Source organism: Argiope bruennichi, chromosome 6 (assembly GCF_947563725.1).
Source record: "Argiope bruennichi chromosome 6, qqArgBrue1.1, whole genome shotgun sequence".
Lineage (NCBI taxonomy): Eukaryota > Metazoa > Arthropoda > Arachnida > Araneae > Araneidae > Argiope > Argiope bruennichi.
Window position 1 is genome coordinate 54125479 of NC_079156.1, and position 21428 is coordinate 54146906.

General features: G+C 29.8%; 1 protein-coding gene across 1 annotated transcript in view; it reads right to left on the reverse strand.

Annotated features, from left to right (window-relative positions):
• LOC129972121 (uncharacterized) overlaps window positions 1–20969 on the reverse strand; it is a 28625-nt gene extending 7656 nt beyond the window's left edge. The window contains exons 1-2 of the mRNA XM_056086118.1: window positions 20819–20969; window positions 10584–10661 (exon numbers count right to left, since the gene is read on the reverse strand). Of these exons, the coding sequence (XP_055942093.1) occupies window positions 10584–10661; window positions 20819–20833 (93 nt within the window). The 5' untranslated portion in view covers window positions 20834–20969. The remainder of the gene's footprint in view (window positions 1–10583; window positions 10662–20818) is intronic.
• Window positions 20970–21428: the final 459 nt, after the last annotated feature.

Sequence of the window (21428 nt, forward strand, 5' to 3'; positions counted from 1 at the left end):
ATTTAAAAATGCCTGATTTAGCAAATCAGTAAGAAAAAATAAAAATACTGGATCTGTTGTGAATAAACGAAGTAGAATACAGAAAAAAAACTATTTCGTTTAATTAATTTTCTTGTTTCAATTTTGAAAATTTCGAATAAAAATTTCATAAAATAAAATTTTTCTTCAATTTTGAAAATTTATTTAAAAATATATTCTCTAATTTTTACTCAAATACATACTAGTCTATTATAAGAATTTTTTAGGATATGACATTACTAATACAAAATATGATATAAATATTTTGAAAATGAAATTTGGATTTAAATTGTATGATTCCCGTTTATATCGCAATTTTCTTGAGAGCCATTCTAACGCTTAAATCTGAATAATCGGGTGCCTAAGAAACTATATTCCCCACACTCAAAAACAGAAAAATCCTGAGGAATGCTTAATAAGTAATTGATAATTTATAAAAGAAAACTATTTAAATTATATTTGTCACGACATATCATTAAATAAGAGGAGATACTCAGATTTTTTATATTACTGTTCTACAGGAGGATGAAATAGGGGGGGGGGGAATAAAATGAATAAAAATAATATTTATGGTAGTAGTCTTAGAAACTCATACTGCTACACAACAATTGATATAATCTAAACACCACGTAAACTTTCCAAAAAACCACATCAAAAGAAAAGCGAATTTGAAGTGAGGAAGCCAGAAAACAAAAGCCCAACGGAAAGTGACTTTAGGCTGCATGATTTATGTAACAACGACAGTCGTTAAAATTCCTCAGCGATTTCTTAATTCGAATAGTTGAGTAATCTGTTTCTTCTTCATCTTCTTTCATGCCTTGTGTTTATGTGTATGTGAGTGTATGCTTTTCCTTTTACATAAAATATTTCATTTCGGCTACGAAACAATATCGCATTAAGGTAAAATGCTCACATGTGACGTCTGATTCTGCGAACGCAGGTAAAGCAAAAAAAAGGAGGGAGAAAGAACAGAACTAGCCTAAGATGAAAAATTCTTTGCTTTTCTGCTGTTTCTTGATTTAACCTCTGGCCATAAGGAAAGGCGTTGGTTGAGTGTGTTAATTACATGCGTAAGTTTTGGTAACTTGTACGGAAACGAGTTCTTTAAAAAAAACAGCAATAAAAGTGGTTTTTCTAAGGAATGATTTGGCTTTTGCGTGATTCATTGATAGGTTGATACTGCGGCCTACTTACGTTATTTCCTATAGTAACAGAAATGTGTTCGATATGGATTATTTTGTTTCTTTAATAAATGACCTATGGTTCGGTCACGGACAAAATCTATATTAAATTGGGTTCAAAAAGGAAAACGGACTTGCTGTTAAAAAGGCGGTTTTAAATTGATAAAATGAGTTTCTCACGTTCTCTTACCTATTAAATTATAACATACATCTCAAAATAATGTAATCTCAGTTATTCTAAGCTAAATTACTTGCTAGAGTAAATAATGTTACAGAATGGTAAGAAACAAAATAGTATAACAAAGTACAGAAGCTAATGATATTACTTAAAACAAACGAGGTTTAATATGCAATCTGTTTCAATATTCATACTAACACACACACACACACACACACACACACACACACACACACACACACACACACACACACACACACACACACACACACACACACACACACACACACACACACACACACACACACACACAAAAGAGTCATACAATACGTGTTTTGTCTCTATAATCTATAATAATTATGGAGGTCGAATTTAGGCATATTAAATGCCAAAGCATAGTTATAAATGTTCAAGTCAGCAGATACCTAAGTTTTGAGTCCGGCTTAAAGTAACTTTAAAAAAACTACTTTATGTTTCGATCCATATTTTTAACCTACATAAACAGAACCAAGATTAGATCCAATCTAAACAGTTATCAATTATTTTCTTTAATTTCTTTTAAAATGTAAAAATGAGAGTAAGGAAAGTATAGTTACATGTTTCGATGTAGATTAAAAATTTAAAAGAGATACAATGTCTGGCTTGTTATTTAATGATATTTCTTTGCTAATTCTTCAGTCGAAGTTTCAAAACTCACTGGCCCAATTTTGACAAACCGTATTATGAGCTAAACTGTTACAAAACAACTGAATTTAAACAAAGCGAATTGGAATATCTTACAATGAACATTCTTTTCTCATAGCCAAAAATAAAAGGTTCAAAAATCTTTCCCTCAACAGTAAAATTAAAAATGTTATTATATGTGTATCTATGCATATCTAGCGTATAGAAATGATTAAACTACTGATTACATCACACTTCTTATGAAACAGAAAAAAGGCATATAAAAGTTAGCCAATGGAAGTAGTATCACTGAAATTTTCGCGTATATTCTCTAATAAAAAAATCGTATCTCCCTTCCTTGCTTAAAATTGTGGATTTTGAGTAAAAACTTGAATGCCTTTCTCGGCATTAGCAAACAATATTTATGCAATATACATATATGATTTGAATCTAACATTTATATTAAATCTATCATGGGAATATGAATTTTGGACACATTTTTACCGGTTGATTGAAACCAAAATTTGACCCAGAATTAAGGTTGCAACCACAAGATAACATACCAAATTTCAATGATTTAAATCATTATGCTTATGAGTTATTGCGTTTACATCATGCCAAAATATACATCAGCAAACGATTAACCCTTCGACAGATTTAGTTCAAAATTTGGCATGATTTTATATTTTAAATGCTAAATCTGTGTACCAAATTTTATCTATTTAGCTATTTGTATTTTGTAGTTAATGATTTCATTTTCATTCTAATAGCCAGACACACAGACTGAACTAATTTCTTTCGAAAATCGATAAAAATCTACAAATTTGGTTGTAAATCCATATAAAAATTTCATTCTTCTTGCTCGAAACGTTTTTGAGTTGCTGTATTCACAGACAGACATAATGTCAAAAATGTATTTTTGGAACTTGGAGAGTTCTAACACATGAATATTTGTCATCTCACAAGTTCGAATTTTTTTACCATTACAATATTTTCTTTGTGCATCGTATATAAGAAAGTAAGAATAGACGTAAACGTTTCAACGCTTTTCTATTCGCACGGTTTCAAGAAATTCGGACTTTCCAAAAAGTCCGGAGAAGATACCGAGTGTATAGAACAAGTTCTGAATATTGAAACTATAATTTGGATTGTTTTCCAGCTATATCAAAAAATGATATCAAGAAAAAGGGCTGCTTATTATGGGAAAAGAAACTTCTAGAAATCTCCCATATCCGACAGCAATTAAAAACAGGTTTGATTAAACACTCCAAATATGTTGGGCATCATAAAAAACCTTTATTCAATGCTTTTTGAAACCAAATGGCAAAACCCAACTAGAAAGTTCTAAGGAATTGCAAAATAAACAGACACCTGTTGGAACTTCTACACATTGCTTTGATAACCTGTATATGCTATCATAAAAACTGCATTTCATTTCTCTTTTTTTTTGTCTAATCATCTGATAGTCAATTAATATTCTTGCTCAAAGTGCTAATGACCATAAAAAGCTGAAAATTCATTATGCTTTTAAGTTGTTACTGTCCCATCTGGTAGCTATAATCTTTGACAACGCCTCTTTTCAATGGGCAATAAAGAAATATCTTTCGTAACAGTAGAGCGGTTTGCGTCAAATTGTTTGGAGATGGACTGACAAGGAAAACGACATTAGAATCTAGAAAGGAATTACAGAATTCACGTGGCCTTATTCCAACCAGCAATGACTTCCAGTCAATAGCACAGATATTGCATGGAAATATGCTGGTTTTCTCAAGGTTAAATGAAAGACAATCATTTATGGTCGACAGAGAAACAAAGTGGTATATTCAAATCTATAATGGAATAAATTCATGCTCACATTATACAGATTAAATGCTCCGTGCTGGTTTTATTTCGAATTCCAATGCGCTTTTTACAACAGTGATATAACAATACTCTATGAGAGAGTGCTAGATGTTAAATGGTATGCATAATTATAGATTAATTGGATATTAACTTATCTATTGCAATACGCGTGTCGGTTAAATGCTCACTATCGTTTAATTTGCATTATGTTCATTTGCAAAATGCATTAAACAAAGTGAGCCAATTTTAGACTGGAATTTTGTTGCTTTTTATAATTAAAGTGATTGTCGTTTTCTGGATGAAATGGGGCTATTAGGGTTTTTGTCCGAGATTGAAAAATATCCCGAGTTATAATCAAATATACCAGATTGTTCCTTAAATTTTATTTATAAGTAATTGATATTAAAAACTGAACTAAATTTAAAGATTTAATAGTTATCAAAAATATTTTCTACAAAAATTGTCCTTCATAGTTTTTATTATACTTTGAATTTTTTCTACCTATTCTGATCAATGTGTATAAATCATTCTTAAGGCAGAAAAACAAAAGCAATAGCAAAATGCAATATTTATGCTTCTTTATTTTCCTTCTTCTTTTTTGAAATTTTTTAAATAATCAAATATTTATTTTGTTTCTGAAGATTTGAAATGTTTTTTATAATTTTAATTAATTTATCTATTTTTAATTTTCTAACTCCTTACTCCCCTCTAAATACTCTCTCGAACTGAAATTAAAAAAAAACCGTCATTAAAAATACTTTAAACTAAATCACTAATAATCCAACTAAACCAATATTAATTTAATCATCACTAAAAATTTAAAATTTAGCTGTATTTCGCTGAAAATCTATAAAGTATAATCGTGAAAAGTTGTAATCCCTTATTCTATTTTAAAATAATTTTACTAATTATATCTTAGCCCATATTATTATAATTAAGGCAAGATCAGATAATGTCAAAATATATTTGAAGTTCAGTCAGGTTTGTAAATAAATGCAGCAGTGTTATGAGAAATTTAATTACCAAAGCCCAAATTGTAAGAACAGTGCTCATTTTTTAAAAGAAAAATTTAATGATCATGTAGTTCCCACAGAGCACAAGTCGAATGATAAATTCAGCAATATCTGAACGAACTGAGCTAAAAATTAACATATCCAGTAAGAAATATTGCCTTTAAAATTTCTCAAGACTGATTTATTTGAATTTTAAGCGACAGCTGGATATTAGTTAAACTTAAACTATGGATCTAAACATCAAATGTGGTAGTATAACCATACAAAGTTCCTCCGCCATGTCTAATTAAAGGCATTTTAATGACTGGATTAAATTTGAATTACCGGATTGCCGCGACAGCATTGCGAGAACTAAGGTTGAGTCCAAAGGGCCATCACCGGCCACGGTACAACCCTTCCCTTGGGAAGGAGGAAGCCGACCCCCATCCTTTCTGTGCACACTCAGGTGGCAAGAATCGACCACCATGCCGGAAGTTTCCAGAGAGAAAAATGGAGAAGTATAAGAAAAATAGAATTTTAAACACTTAACTATAATTTTGAAAATGCTGAATCAAAGCAAATTTTTAAAATGTCCTGACACTTATATAGTAATGAATTCTTCCAGTTTTTGAAGGAGAATGTTAATGAATTTCTTTGGAAAGTTCGGCTGCAGTGCTTTATGGCACAGACTATGATTTATACCATAAAATCAAGGAATAGTCTCGCTTTCGCAGAAGATCCGTAATATGAAATGTAATACATAAGACAATTAGATTAGAGGATTTCTATTCAAATTAATGTAAAGAGATTAGGTGTTTCAATGACTATAAGGAACACCTAATCTCGGTATTACGTATTTCAAATCATGGAGAAACGAATGACGCAAAATAAATAAATACGTAAGCAATGAAAGAAAGGAACTTCGTCTTGCTAAAAGGTGACTTCGTTGAAAAGTCGATTTTTTTGCGAAATTATTAATTTTATTTATTTAATTTTCTTAATGTTTGAACAAGTTCCTTTATAGAGTCTTTAGAATTTTATTTCTAAGTCTGTTTTTCGGAAAGTTACATTGGTTCTTTTATTTACATCTACATACATTTTAATGCCATTTTCCAAAATTCTAATTTTTGATAGAATTTTCTTACAAAAAGTTTCACAAATTAAAATCTGATGCATATTTTATATTCTAATTAGGTATAATAATTTCTTAATAGGTTATGCAGTTCTTAAAATGAAGAATAAGAAATCTATTTATTTAGAAATATTTTATTCTTGTTTTAATGCATTATGATGTGAAAAAAAAATGAAATTTCGTGTTATTTATAAATTGGACCCCAATAATTAAAGAATGGAGAGAAATGCGGTTGAGTTTGTTAAAGAACTAGATAATATATTTCTTAAGTTATCTGCAAAAATTCAAGCAAATCATTTGATAAATCTCTAAACTAGAAGATTTAACTATTTTTGAACGTTTTTCTGAAATTTCTTCCCGAACGTAGTCGCATACCTTTTAAAAGGACCGTATTTTTTTTTCTTAAAACTCACCAATATTAACTAAATTTATATTTATTATGATGATAATTGTAAATATTTATCCAATTTCCTTTCCTTTTATGAAGTTCGATCCATCTACGAATAATGACAACCGTATATATAAAACTAATACAACATTACGTTTATAGTTCTTCGATATGATTCCAAATATTGTGTACTGCTTGTTTGCAACGATATGGTAATTGTAGAACAACCGAAAGGTAGATCCGGATTGAGCAGTCTATCGCTTTAAGAATCTCTAAAACAATTCGGCAACAAATGCTACAAAGTATTTCATCCTTTGAATCAAATAACAATCAAAAAAGGCTTGAATGTGGATAGAGCAACTCCTATTCCCAGAAAAGGAAGGGGAAAAAATCACAAGTTAATACTGAACTATTCCAGGAGTTCTTAACCCTTTATTTACCAAATTAATTTACCATAAATTTTTCAAATTTATTTTTGATCCATTAGTTAAGTTTTTGTATAGAATAAACCCAGGATGAAGAAAAAAAAATTCAATTAATTAAAATAATTTAATTAATTAAATAAAAAATAAATGATTTTTAATGTTATTTTTAGTTGACATTTATTGGAAATACGTTCTCCGTGTTCTTTCAAATACTTTTTAGAAAAACTAGTCATATTGTGAAGATATCAACTGGATATAAACGGTACTTTCAAGTACCGTCGGTAAATAAAAGGTTAAACCGACAGGCTGCTTCATCCATCTTTGTCCACATCAGCAGAACTATCATGTATTTTAACATCAAGTGTCTTATAACTGATCTTATCAGGTATCTTATAACATTGTTTGTAACAAGTTATATGCAATACTGGTTATTATACATTAAAGAGTTGTAAACATTTTAAGTTACTATCTATATTGTATCTCTTTAAATTACATGGCTGTCAATATTTGTAAATATATAGTTGTCATTTATTGAGTTTTCAATCACAGTCATGATACATAACAATTACATTCGTAATTGTTATGCGTTGTGACAGTGATTGAATTATTTTGTAAATATTTCTTTTTAAAAGGAGCTGTTCTTAGTACTCCTTATTATTCATCTTCGGAAGTGTTTTCATTCGTTTCTCCATATTATGAAATGTATATTACTTATATTCGGTATTCTCTTTATTATCACTATTTTTTACATTCCTTCAAATTGAATTTTTTAAATTTTAAGCACCTGATACCAATATAGGCTCAGACATTCTTATAAAATTAAAAGTTTTATGTACATGGTGAAAGGGAAGTCAGCTAAGTACTAAGGAAGTAATACAGTACAACTTAGTACTAAGTACTAAGGAAGCAATGACTCAATTATAAAAGACGCCATGGAGTTTATGCATTTTAGTTATATTAACGTCCCGTTTTTAAAGAAATACTAGGGCTATTTCGGGACGGACCTCGTAGTTTTGAACCATGGTCAAATGACGAGGGCGACAACTGAGCTGGCATCCCCTTCTCTAAATTTTCACATCACACCAGCGGGAGGACGGTTGAATTTAGTGTAGATCAGACCCGTTTACATGACGATTCTTCGGTGGAATCCTCCGGTTTTGAAGCCGAGATCGCACCACCAGTCCAGCGCGGCCCAAGAAGCCATGGAAACAATGCATTAGTACGCTTATGCCATCACTTAAAGCCAAGTATAAGGGAATGGGATAAAAGAATCACACCTTAATCGCTATATATATTTACTAAACAACGGATGGTGGATAAGTGTGAAAAGTATACGATGCTATTGGTACCATATATTCTCTCTGTATCATTACTGCTAAGATACCATTCTCTCATACAATCAAGTTTCAAAATTATAATGCTTGTCCCTGAATGCCCTTGAGCCATGTCAAAAGAAATACGTGGTTGTCATCAGTATAGACTGAAATATATGGAAATTTTAAAATTTGAACTTTACATTTCAAAGAATGATTTAGATTATTTTCCTAAAAAGAATTATATAGGAACAAGATAAAAATACAAGAACATTTCAAAGCGATTATTAGCTATTTCAATCGAGCCTTTCTTAGTTTTTTATGAATACATGCCTGAATATTTCATTAGAGACATGAACAAACACACCATACGAAAAGGTAAATAACGCATTAACCTGTTTCTGACTCACAGACAAAGACCTAACACTAAAACATGTCACCGGCTTTGTTTTCTTTAAAGCAGGCATTCAATAGAACTTGATTGAATAAAGGCAACTGTCAGACACTTAAAAATCGGATTGCTTTCTTGTGCTGCAAGTTATTCATAATAGATTCGGAGGTCACAGTTAATTTCAGAGAATAGAACACGCTCTTAGACTTTTATTTTTATAACTAAAGAGAATTTCAAAGGAAGTTGAGAAGAAAAATTCAGACATCGAAGGTTGTATGCTCAAGGATTTTGTTTCAGAGAAGAAATTCGTTTACACTCTAATTAAAAGTATCGTTTGCATATTTAGGTTTGATAACTACATGCAAACGATAACTATAAGTTCTGGTGATTGAATAATTATATTAAAAATATTTCATTTTGAACTATTAATTTATATTTCGTATTTATTTACTCTTTTATTATAATTGTGATCAAAAGATAATGATGTTTTATAACTGTGTTCTTGATATTTTTTTCCAACTTTGAAAGCAAAGAATAAAAGAGGCGTGTCATCATAAAATGAGGAAAATCCTATTATAATATATTAACATGCTACTCAGATTCAATTTTCATTTAATGATATACGAGCATTTGCAATATCATGGTCATCGAATTATAATTTTACTCCAGGAATAGAAAACTTTAATAGTTGTTAAAAATAGATTTTCCCCTTGATAGTTATTCATTCAGTTTGAAAAATGGCTGAAAGAATTTATTGAGTTTTATAGAACTAGATTGAAATAAATCAGACGTAACCTCATTGGTTCAAGTTAAGTGAGGTATTTGCGAATAATATACGCAAAAGACCAGCGCACTATCTCCCTTAGTTCTGTGGTTGTAATAGGTGTTAAATATTTTATTGATTTAGCACATACTTCTCTTCCAATGCTAAAGGTTTTTAGAATTTTCGAATAATTTTAACTTTTCACAAGAATTTTCGGAAAACAAATTTCTATGATCTTTACTTTCTCGGATAATACAAATCGTATATATAAATTATAAAACACATTCAGTAGTATGCGTATAAAGCTTTCTGTTCATCAAGAAAATTGCTGATTAAATGAAATTTAACCAATTTCCTTTTCAAATTAAAGGTCAGATTATAGGTAAACATAAAAAATAAAAAAATAAAAAAAAATTGTAAGACGCATAACTCAATAAATCGAACGTTTTAGAAACTTCTAAAACACATAAATTTTCATGTTTATCAAAATTTGAAATTTTAATGCCCAACGTTTTCTTTATAGGTCAGTTACAGTTCTCTTTAACTGCTAAATCGAAATAGTTCTTTTTTATTTGCTTTCTCTAAGAAGTTAATATGTTTCCCAAACTCTTAATTTATTTTTAGCCAGCATATAAATCCATTAGACAGATTTTAAAATTTCTTTTAGATTTTTTTTTTTTTGCTTTTTTTTTTAAGTTTATTTTTTAGGTAAAGGGAGGAATTAGAAAATAATTCTAATTTTTAAAAAAATATTTTTTTGCATTTAAAAAATATTTTTAATTCTTATCTACAAAAAAAAATTAATGCCCTTTATCCAATTTTTCGATAATTTTTTCTAAAAAAAACTTAAGAATTTAAAATTCAAAATTTCGGAATATAATTTTATTTCTTCACATTTACTTTAATTTACGGTTATCAACATCATTTAAAATTTATTGAAATATTCAATTTAAATTTAGTTGGGCATTAACGAAATAAAAAAAAGGCATTACATTTAATTACGATTAAGAATTAAAAGATTAAACAGACATTTTTTGCAAATGAAAATCGCGATGAAACATCAGAGCTTCAAAGGTGGCAATCTTTATGTGTCAAACGCGTTTATTTTTTTTTTTCTAGTTATCGCCATTATTTTTTTCAAATAAAGAAATTTAAATTAATGAAATGACTTCTGTAATATAAGAGAGAATAAAATTCTAATAAAATCCGAATTCTGTTTTTTAACATGTTTTTGATTCAAATGAAGGAAAAGTTCTGAAGTTATGACTAAACTGTTTGAACAGCTGATATCACTTACGTCGCTTTGTCTGGTTACAGTTGGCCTGCTGTGAACAGCTGAGAATAAAACGGCGGTTATGAACACAGCCGAACAAACCTAGAATGAGAAAAACATAATATTATTGAATAAGGAGCAAAAAATGATAAGATTTTCATTTATGCGTGCAATATGTATGGTACATTAGGTCAAGGTTTTTTCACTGCACGATTTCTTCTTATTTTGAAAAACAAGGTAACGGAAACGGGTTGGGCTTTAATTTTATATTTTCTTGTCATAATAAAGTAGAATTTAGATAAGAACTAATAAAATTAAATGATTAAATAAAGAAAATAAAATTCAGAGAAACACACTTTTATTAATTAAATAGACTCTCAGAGTAATTTTGTCAGATCTCACCCAACCCACTAGAAGATATACACAGTTTGGTGATGGATGATCTGGAAGCCACGACTGTAATAAGGCGGGAACTAAGGTTGAGTCCTAAAGGCCATCACCGGCCACTGTAAACTCCCTCCTGTAGGAGGCACATTTCGCCTTTGGCAGAGAATAAATCGTTACTATGTTCATCAGGAGGATGAGGACAAACTATGTACTGTAATCTTCTCATCTTTTAAACTTGGAGTGCCCTCGGTGAGGAGACTCTCATAGTAAAATAGTCCTCGGACTAGAGGATGGCCGGATTAACAAAAACTCCGGTTTATTCATAATTCATTTAAAAGACACAATAGCAAAGTATAAGTGTATTTTACAAAATGTCCCAAACTAACAGTTACAAAAATGTACAGACTTGTCTACATATACTTGTCTTTTGAATGATACTAATTTAGTTGTCATTTTAGTTTTTCCTAAAATTTGATTATTATTATTTGCAAAATTTTCTGCAATGCACTTCATTATTGCAATGAATAAATTTCCTTACTTCATCATTGATAATGTAATTTTCTTTCATTGTTGAAAGCTAACGAAAAAAAAAATCTACTTATCTGCACAGTTTTCAGGAGGAATCGGGAATTGAAATTGCATTATCCCAAAGACAAAGCGCGATTTAAAATGGATTGCCCAGATATTTGTTATTAATAGCACCGCGATGTCACGGGACTCACCTCCATTTTTTAATGTGGATGATAAATAAAACAGGTAGAAGTCTGTTAAAATAATATGATTGTATTGTCAATCACAAGTGAATGCTTAAAAGTACTTATTTAAGGGAATAATAAACATCAAGTTATACAGAAGAAATAGATTGCAATTAAGTACAACCAATATTCCTGGCGAAAAAAAATGATCGCCAATAATGGCTATTATGCAATAAATATTACTAAATGTAACTTAAAATAGTTTTATTTATATAACGCCAAAGTCGCTGAATTATTCATACAATGATGCGTTTTCCTTTTCAAGTTTCCCACTCACATTTCCGGAAAAAGAAAGAGCGAAGATGGATTGCCATAATCCAAGGTTACAGAAAGTCTATTGTATATTAAAAAATAGAAAAAATATATATTTTTTAAATCAAGAATCCGAAGGTCAAATCATGAATTATAATAACATATAGGGTTGATATAACCCCTTCAAATAAAATGAAATTTTAATCATATTCATACTGTATTTTAATTTTAAACGGATATTCAAATTTTTTTACTTGAGATATTCAATTTTTAAAAAAAGACATTTCTTTGTAATACTGTTTATAGTCTGACGATACTGCTTAATTCATTGGTGGCAGCGGGGTGGTCGGCTGTGCACAAGAACAAGTATTGTTTATAGAGTCTCACTCACATTTCTACCAGTTTTTTTTATTTCATTCGAATATTTTTGATTAATTTTTAACATTTTTCCCAATTTATCATTGTAATTATTAAGAAATATTACATATAATTTTTCTCAGCTTCACTACTAAATGGAACCTTTTATACAAAATCAAAAGTAAGTTTAAATTAATTATTCAGCTTTATGATAATTATGTTTTGAAATTTTTATAATATTATGCTCTCATTGGAGGCACACAGCTGCACACAATTTCAGAACTCTGGTACATCAAGACGAGTTAACTCAATCAAATACCAATTTACCAGTTTGAAAACTGTAAAATTCCATCCACATAAAACAAATCAAATTAAATAAATACATGTAAAAAAAAGAAAAAAATTGTCTATAATCAGCGACATTTCTTAACTTTACGCAGAAAATTACATGGAGTCACATTGCCCATAACAGATTTAATACATGTAGCTTCATAATTTAAGATATAAAAAGAAATTTATGAAAGTGAGAAATTTTCGTTTTAAATATGTAAAATGTTCAACTTCAACCATGGCTTAATTAATAATTTTTAAACACTTAAAGACATACTTCAAGGTCCAGTTCGAAAATTGTTCTAAATGATGTTGAGTATTTTATTTCATCGTGTTTTTATACGTGAATTTTTATACAGTTCCTTTCTATTAGTCACATTTAGTTAAATATTCTTGACGGATTATTATTTTAAATTTTAAAAAATGTCCCAAAAGTTCAATTTTAACTAAAATTCCTGAAAGTTCCTTCAGAATTCTTTCAATTCGACTAAAACTGAATGAATTGTGAAGCTTTGAATTTCATTATTTTAGGCCATGATTTCTCAACAGAGGTGAGACCATTCCCAGTGAGTGTGTGTGTGTGTGTGGAGGGGGGGGGGTAGCTGATACAGAGGTAACATGGGGAAGGTAGCTGATACAGAGGTAACATATATAATATTTGGTAAGATTAACTATTTTAGAACGTTTTTGGGAGCCGGCGTCCTGGCTTAAGGGTAGCGCATCTTCTCCGAGATATGGGCGTGCCGGGTTCGAGTCACGGTTCGGGCATGGTTGTTCTTCATCTGCATTCACTCTGTGAGGTGCGTGAATGTGCCCTCCTGTAAAAAGGGGTTGTGCAAGTGAATGTGTGTGTGTGTGTCATATTTATGCGAATGAAATGCATGAACGAAATCCGCCCCGTAAAAAGAGTTGTGAAGCATGAGCAGCTAAGATGTATTCTTGGTCCTAGATGTTGCTATTGAAAACAAGGATCACTCTCTCAGATTAAAATCGCTGACTTCGTCAGTGGGCTTGTCTATGACAAGTGCCATAAAAAACAACAAAAGAGTATTTTTGTTCTTGTAAGCTTGTTGATTGCTCCAGAAAAAGTTGGGAACCTCTGCTTTAAACCAATCAGAGATCTTCTCAAAGAAGTATCATGAACTAACTCGCGGATATACCTTGAGGCACTCATTGAAATGATATAAAATTGTGATATACAAAGCTTCATAACTCGTTCAGTTTGGATCGGAGAAAGTTTTTTGTATTTGAAATGTTAATGTGCCAAGAACATATTACTAAATGGGACAAACGGAACAGGAGAACTGTATAAAATTTTAGATTTTATGATTTTCACTTTAACATATTCATTAGAACAACAAATACAAAATGTAATTATTTTTATTATTTAAATCATTTTTCCCTTTGATAGAATATGCATAACTCTAAAGGTTTAAAAAAGTAGTTATAAAATCACGATGATATCTAATTTCATTACACATCATTAGAGTTTAAATTGAATTTTATTCAGCAATAACTGTTGTACCCACGGATTCGCCTGCTTTTAATTGTTCTATAAGTAGGTAAAAAAGAATATTTTTGTCGTGTGACTATTTTAAGCCACATTTTTGAACAGTAGCTTTTGAGGATAAAGACCCCTGAGCACCCAACGGCAGAAGTCTGACTTCTAGCTCAAATGAAGATAGCACACACTCACTCGCTTGCACAACCCCTTTTTACAGGGGGGCTCATTCACGCACCTCACAGAGAGAACACAAGGAAGAGAACAACCAGGACTCGAGGCCGGAACGCCTAGATTACGGGAAAGACGCGCTACCCCTAGGTCAGGACACCGGCGTACGAGAGAAATGCAAAACAATAATAGTTTCACGTTGTTTTATTTTTATATTCAATTCCATAAGAAGTTTTAAAACCATTCAGTTGTAATTACTAGTCTAAATATTTTGAATAAACAACATTTTTAATCACAAATTTGATGCCTAATATAGAGATTGATTGGCGCTAATGAGATGCTACTGTCCGTTGGTAAAACTTTGAATTTCAGATTCATACTGGCTTTTTTAATAAATTAAAGGTTTATTTAAAGGGATCAACAATACCAAGAGAAGGCATCCTACAGGTTCTTTGGTTACAGATAGTAATTCCTTGATTTAATACTTGATGTAATAACAAATTTAGAGCGACTCATAAATTGTTTCTATAAACATAATTTCAGTAAATACTAATTTAGCTTACCGCAACTAACAAAAGCAATCAGTAGGAGTAGTCTCCTCAAAACTTTCTTGCATATTCTTACTTAGAATAGGCGTATATTAGTACTAACCTTTGATGTGAATTTAGAATTTTTACTGAATTTCATCTATCATCCTTGGCGAGTTTTTCGCCGATTAATCCCCGGAGAAAAATAGAATTTGCATTTTAGACGCGTTTTTCTTTGCCGTTTGAAACAAAAATTTGGCAGAAAATTACAAATGTATTAAAAAAAATTCCTTATCAAATTTAATATATTTAAATCATTGCGGTTTTGAATGATCGCATTTACATATTTCTGAAAGTACAGACCGACAGACGGTCACCTCTTTGTTGGATTTGGCTCAAAATTTGACAGATGTCCACACTTTAGATGTTAAATATGAATACCGAATTTTATCCAAAAAATTCTCTTCGAAAGTTTTGTAGTTATCGCAATTGAGCTATTTTTATCCTATTTTACAAAAAATGTGTTTTTCGACTTCATTGAGGTCTAAAACATGAAGATTCATCCAAATCTTGAGTCCGAATTTTATGACGATTACAATCCTTTCCTTCTACTATGTATACGGGAAAATAAAAATGAACCTTTAACGTTGGTAAAAGTACGAATATGATAGATAAGATTAAACAAATTAATATTTCGAAAAAAAAATGGCACTTGTAGAAAATTTGTTTAAGTTAGCTGTGATTGGTATGGTTATATTTATGTCCCCTTTAAATTAACACTAGGGCTATTTTGGGACGGACCTCGTAGTTTTGAACCGCGGTCAGATGACGAGGACGACACCTGAGCTGGCACCCCCCTCTCCACACTACACCGCACCAGCGGCAGGATGTTTGGTCATGACGGATTTAACGTGCAACAGACCCCCTTACACGACGGTTCTTCGGTGAAATCGGGCCACGAACCTGAAACCCTCCGGTTCCGATGCCGAGACCTTACCACTAGGCCACCACGGCCCCACAAATTAGTTCTGAAAAATTTATTAAAATCAAAGAAAAACTGTACATAAGTAAAATTAAGGTTACCGAAAAGCTGATTTTTTTAAATTTTAATTTGCCGTAAAAATAATTTTTGCGTAACAATAGGTTTCGAAGTTATGACGGAAAAGCATAAAATCTTTTTATAGTCATTTCATTCCATTTCGAAGAGTGTAGAAAAAATTTTACGAGTATAATTAAATCATCCAGGTGTAAGGAATATGTGTTTTAAATTTCGTTCAGGTCCATCAAGGGTGTGGAGTTGCATAAGGTACAAACGAACAAACGTACATTCAATTTTGTATAGATAGATATCGATTATTCTACACTAGTAGCCTTTGTCGACCAGTTGATTCATCTGAAATATTGTCTAAATTTAATTTTATTTAAATGGTTTAGTTATAACTCCATGTCCCCTGATTCTATAAAATTGCCAGACAATAAAACTGTATTAATTTTAATTCTCTTTCATATGTTCTGTTCATTGTCATTTAATCCTTTCTAATGAAGACCAGTCCCCTTATATCATAGCGCTATCTTTTAAATTTCGAGATATTGTAACTTTACTTTTTTATTCATCATGTCAATGTCACAGATATTAAACAGAATTCTTTTTCTTTAGCTTTCAACAATGGCAGAAAATCACGCAATATTTGATGAAACAATGAAGAAGGTCTCAATTTCAGGACAATATAATCTATTGTTAGAAATTAGGCAAAAAAATATTTCTAACAAAAATAATTGACAAAAATCACAAAAATTTGCACGATTATTAAATTGTTCTTAAAAAATTATTTTTCTGAATTATAAGATGAAAAAAATGGGCATCAAATATGCAAAATATTCAAAATGTTTTGTGCTATAATGTTTTTAAGTTATAAAGGGAGACATAATTTTTTTGTTCAGTTAAAATTCTAAATAAAATTTAAAAAGAATTGCTTCGAAGTGCTCATTCTCACCCACCAAGGTATATAAATGCCAAATTTGGTAGCTGTAGGTCAAACGGTCTGGCCTGTAGAGCGTCAACACATAAACTCAGGCATACACACAGAGAGACAGACACGCCCCACATACATTTATCTTTATTATAAAACCAGATTTAACTGGGCGTAATAGTGTAACTTGTATCTTTTTTTGTGTTTTCAATTTCGATAGCAAATTAATAATAAATACTTGAAATAGGCAACGCTTTACTTTTCTTAAAGGTTTTCTGAACATTTAGGCTCTTATGAATTCTAGAAGCAATGCTGGAACTTAGTTATTTTTAAGGTTGAATAACATTTCTCCGCAGTTATACTGACAGTTAAAAATGACGTAATATATGATTGAAAAAATCCATGTAACGATGCCGAGCAAATTTGGGGATGTAATTAAAGGTGGGATTAAGGAATAATTGGTGTTAATTTACGAGTTCTCGGAAACGATCTGGCGGTAAGCAGACGATCAGGTTTTTAGCGGAAGCAAATAATTTCGAAATAATATGAATATTTTTTATATTAAAATCGTCTGATCTGAAAATGAAAAGAAAAATTTGCCCAATCACTAAAGAAGGTTGTGTTTCAACAACACAATTAATGACTCTAATATACATCTTTCAATCCGTAAGCATTGTCAGTTGACACCAAAAAAACTTTTTTTTCACCAAAAACTGAAAACTGAAAATGTTAATTTTTAACTCTTTATTATTTCTGTTGATATTTAAACAAGTTGAATAACAGTTTTTATGGAAATCGCAAAGATTAGTTGAGTTAAATTAATTTTATATGCTAATTTTGCATTAATAAATTAAAATGCGTGCTAGATTTTTGTACAAATTGTTTGACAGTTTTCTGGGATAAAGGAAATCTTATCCAAAAGGAAGGACGAATGAAAATAAAAAGAATTACTTCTACGTAAAATGTGAATGCGAGAATAATTAAAGCTTGCACGTTATAAATTATGTTACATAAACTGGAAATTTTAACGGAAAAATTCCCGGAATGTATGGATTATGAAAACATTTTGTTGCAGGCAATAATTAAGAAATAATTTATTGGAAAAGTGTATGTTAATCAGGTTAACTTTCCGCGCGTGATAAGTATTAAGTGATACTCACTTATCAATTCAGATTTTGATTTTACTGCACAGCGTGTAAAAAAGTAAGAGCTTTTTTTTTTTTTTTTTTAATTTTGCTGTTAGAAATATTTATTCATTTTCGCTTAATATTTTTTGACTGTATAATTTCTATTCTGACATGGTAATTTTGGGCCAGATTTAAGATTAATGTATGATCGCCAAAGTTGAATTATTTTGGAGCAATTTATTGCCAAATCTAATCTTGACAATTTTTTATTGAAACCCTAGAAACCTTTTGTTGCCATTTCTGATGGATGAAGTAAATTTAAAAACTATAAATTTCTTCAAATTGTGGCATGATATTGCTTATAGGCTAGCATGCTGTCTGTAGATTATATGATGTGATATGAGTAATAAAAAAATCGTTCAAGTGCTCTATTAAGCAAATTGTTAGAATTTAAAGTTATCACATTTAGCAAGTAATTTTTTTCTTGGGCTATAGCTATTCACTAAGAAATACCTGAAATTTTTATTATATTTTTATTTAAAAATGAACTAAGATTTCAATACTTTTGGTGAATCAACTTCGTGCTACTTTATTACGCAAAAGCTAGTTTTACTTTACTTTAAAATTCAAAAGATTAACATTTCATCGATACCAGTCTTATTTCCACAATTTTTTTCAATTTTAATAAATATTTAAAGATATTTTGAAATGTATTTTACAACAATACTTTATTAGATTTATATTCATGCATGTGACTAGATATTCATTAAATTCTTTTTCGCTTGCCTGTTCTATAATAGAATAAATTTCAAAATTAAATTAACAATAGACGATTCAAGCTTAAAATAGAATTATGTTACTATATTTCAGATTAGAACGAATTTTTTTTTACATTTATTATGATTTAATAGAAGAAAAGGATTTTATAATCAGTCAATGATAATGACAAAAACAGAGAAAAACTAAACGATTCTTCTAGCATAAAAACCAACTTTAACCTATTTTTCGCAGTTTCTGCTTTTAATAATTCCGGCAGTTAAGTGGAAATGTAAAATGAACGTTTTCTCACGAAACCGTCTTTCTCTTTCACAAAAAGCTAAACAATAATGGTCTTTTTTTGTACTCATTGAACTTATTCAAAGACTTAGTACAGAATCATAATACAGCTGAAGATGCCAGGCGATGTACACTATACAGATGATGGGAGTATACACACTTTATACTCTTTATTATTTGTTTAACTGCTGCATGTTTGACATGGAATGTAGCATGGATTGATTACAGATGTATTGTATTATCTCTATCTCTACTAATAATAAAGATGAAGTGTATGTTGATACTCTAAAAACCAGATCCTTTAATTTATAGCTACTAAATTTGGTACACCTTAAAAGGTAAAAATGTACATCTGGGAACGAATTTTAGTAGAAAATTAACCTTGAATTTTTCCCACTGTAATTCCTTAAAATGTCATTGCACGGAAGGAATTTTCAGTTATTTTAAAATTCAAAAAAACTGTCTTTTTACTGATACTAATTTAATAGTCATGCAAAAAATTTCCGGAACTTTTTTACAATTTTTAAAAATATTTTTTTATTGAATTTTTAATAATATATATCGTTGTTGTCCTGAAATTCAAACAGTTCTCATTGTTTCATTCAAATATTTAATCGTGATTTTCTAACATTGTTGAATACTAAAGAAGAAGGATTTTATTTAATATCTCTGTAGTTTACAAGACGTTAATAAAAAAGTGAAGTTACAATATTGAGAAATTTAGAAGAAAGATGAGCCGTACATTAACATTTTAATAGCGCTATGATGTCAAGGATCTGTTCTCCATTAGAAAGGTTCATGTACAATAATAAACAAAACATATCTAAGACAGTTAAAATAAAGTGGATTTAATATCAGACAATTTGGACGAATCATGAACATGAGCATCAATTAAAGAATGTAGCTATTGAAAATGACGATGCAATCAAGCGTTTCGATTGCAAACGGCGCAAAATATCCTTCTTTTCAGAAGTTTTATTTGGTAACCTTAAACTTTGATGTCCGTTGACTAAGATACAATGATTTGAAAATTGAGATTTAAAAATAAAAAGAAGAAAAAGAAAGAAAGAAAGTAAAACCGTAATGAATTCTATGCCCTGTCATTTAGAATCTGCTATTGATATTTTATGATACACTAATGTATCACAATTATCAATTTTTGTTAAATTTCAACGCTTATACCGCATTACAATCCAAATACTTTCATAAAATTCATTTTTTGATATTTTTTTCCTGCTTTTTTAAAAAATTCATAATGTAATTCCTGTAGTTTTACCAAGTTTCACTAGTTCTCCAAATCAAGCACGAGGTAAAAGTTACTGTAGAGAATTAAGCTGTAGAATAGAAATTAAAACACGATTCTTTAATTATCATTAATAATTCATTATAATTTTTAGAATTCACAAGCTTATTTAAAAAATATCAAATTTGAAAACTTACTTTCACAATGAGCTAAATTTTTAAAAATCGTAAAGTTTGAAAAATAAAAAGTTTTTTTTATTAATAAAATACTTTCAATCTACATTAAATCCTCGTTAAAAAAATTCTAAAAGAGAAATTTTTAAATGAAAAAGAAAAGAGAAGAGAGAAAAGAAAAGGAAAAAAAAATTATTTAAGAAAGAAAGTTTTTTAAAAAAGAGAATTTTTTAAAAAAATCTTATTATTAACCAAAATAATTAAATGAATTGATGATACATTTATTTATAAAGTGTTCATAATCAAAATAAAATAAAAAGACAATGAATTAAGCCTTGTTTCCAAACAGCTTGAAGCTGATGTTACAATTTTATCATTTCGTTAAAATCAATTAAAGAAGAGCGACTTACTTTCCAGAGCTTCATGACTCTTCAGAAGTTGCTTTACAGAGCAACCAACTGACATAGAATGCTTTCTGATTTGTAAATCTTGACTCTAAATACAATTTGACCAAACACACACGCATGACCTTCTTGATCTAGATCAGTAAATTGTAAAAGTGAACATGAAGAAAACACTGTAATGGTATTCATTTCATTTCAGGTTTCACTTGGGAGTGGTCAATATGAAGCGAAGGACGATATGGGTTCCGCGACAGAAGGTCAAGTTTCTGATGGAAAAGCTATCCTAATAGCTGGAACAAATAAACAGAACTTTTAAATTGGGAAAATGAATTGCCAACAACGATGAATTAAAGTAAAAAGAAAATATCGTTTGGCATTAAATAATGGAGTGGAATTTTCAATGTCAGGATTATACATATGTCGAATAGGAAATAACTAATAAGTAAACATTGATCAAATTTTTGATTACAAATAGAATTTGGTATCTGCTGTTCAATTAAATTAATAAAATATTAACAATATAATTTATTTACAGATGTTGCAACCAGAGGACGAAGACTGAGAGAAGAAGAGACATTTCAAGTTTTCACAGATATTGTAAATAACAGAAATTTAT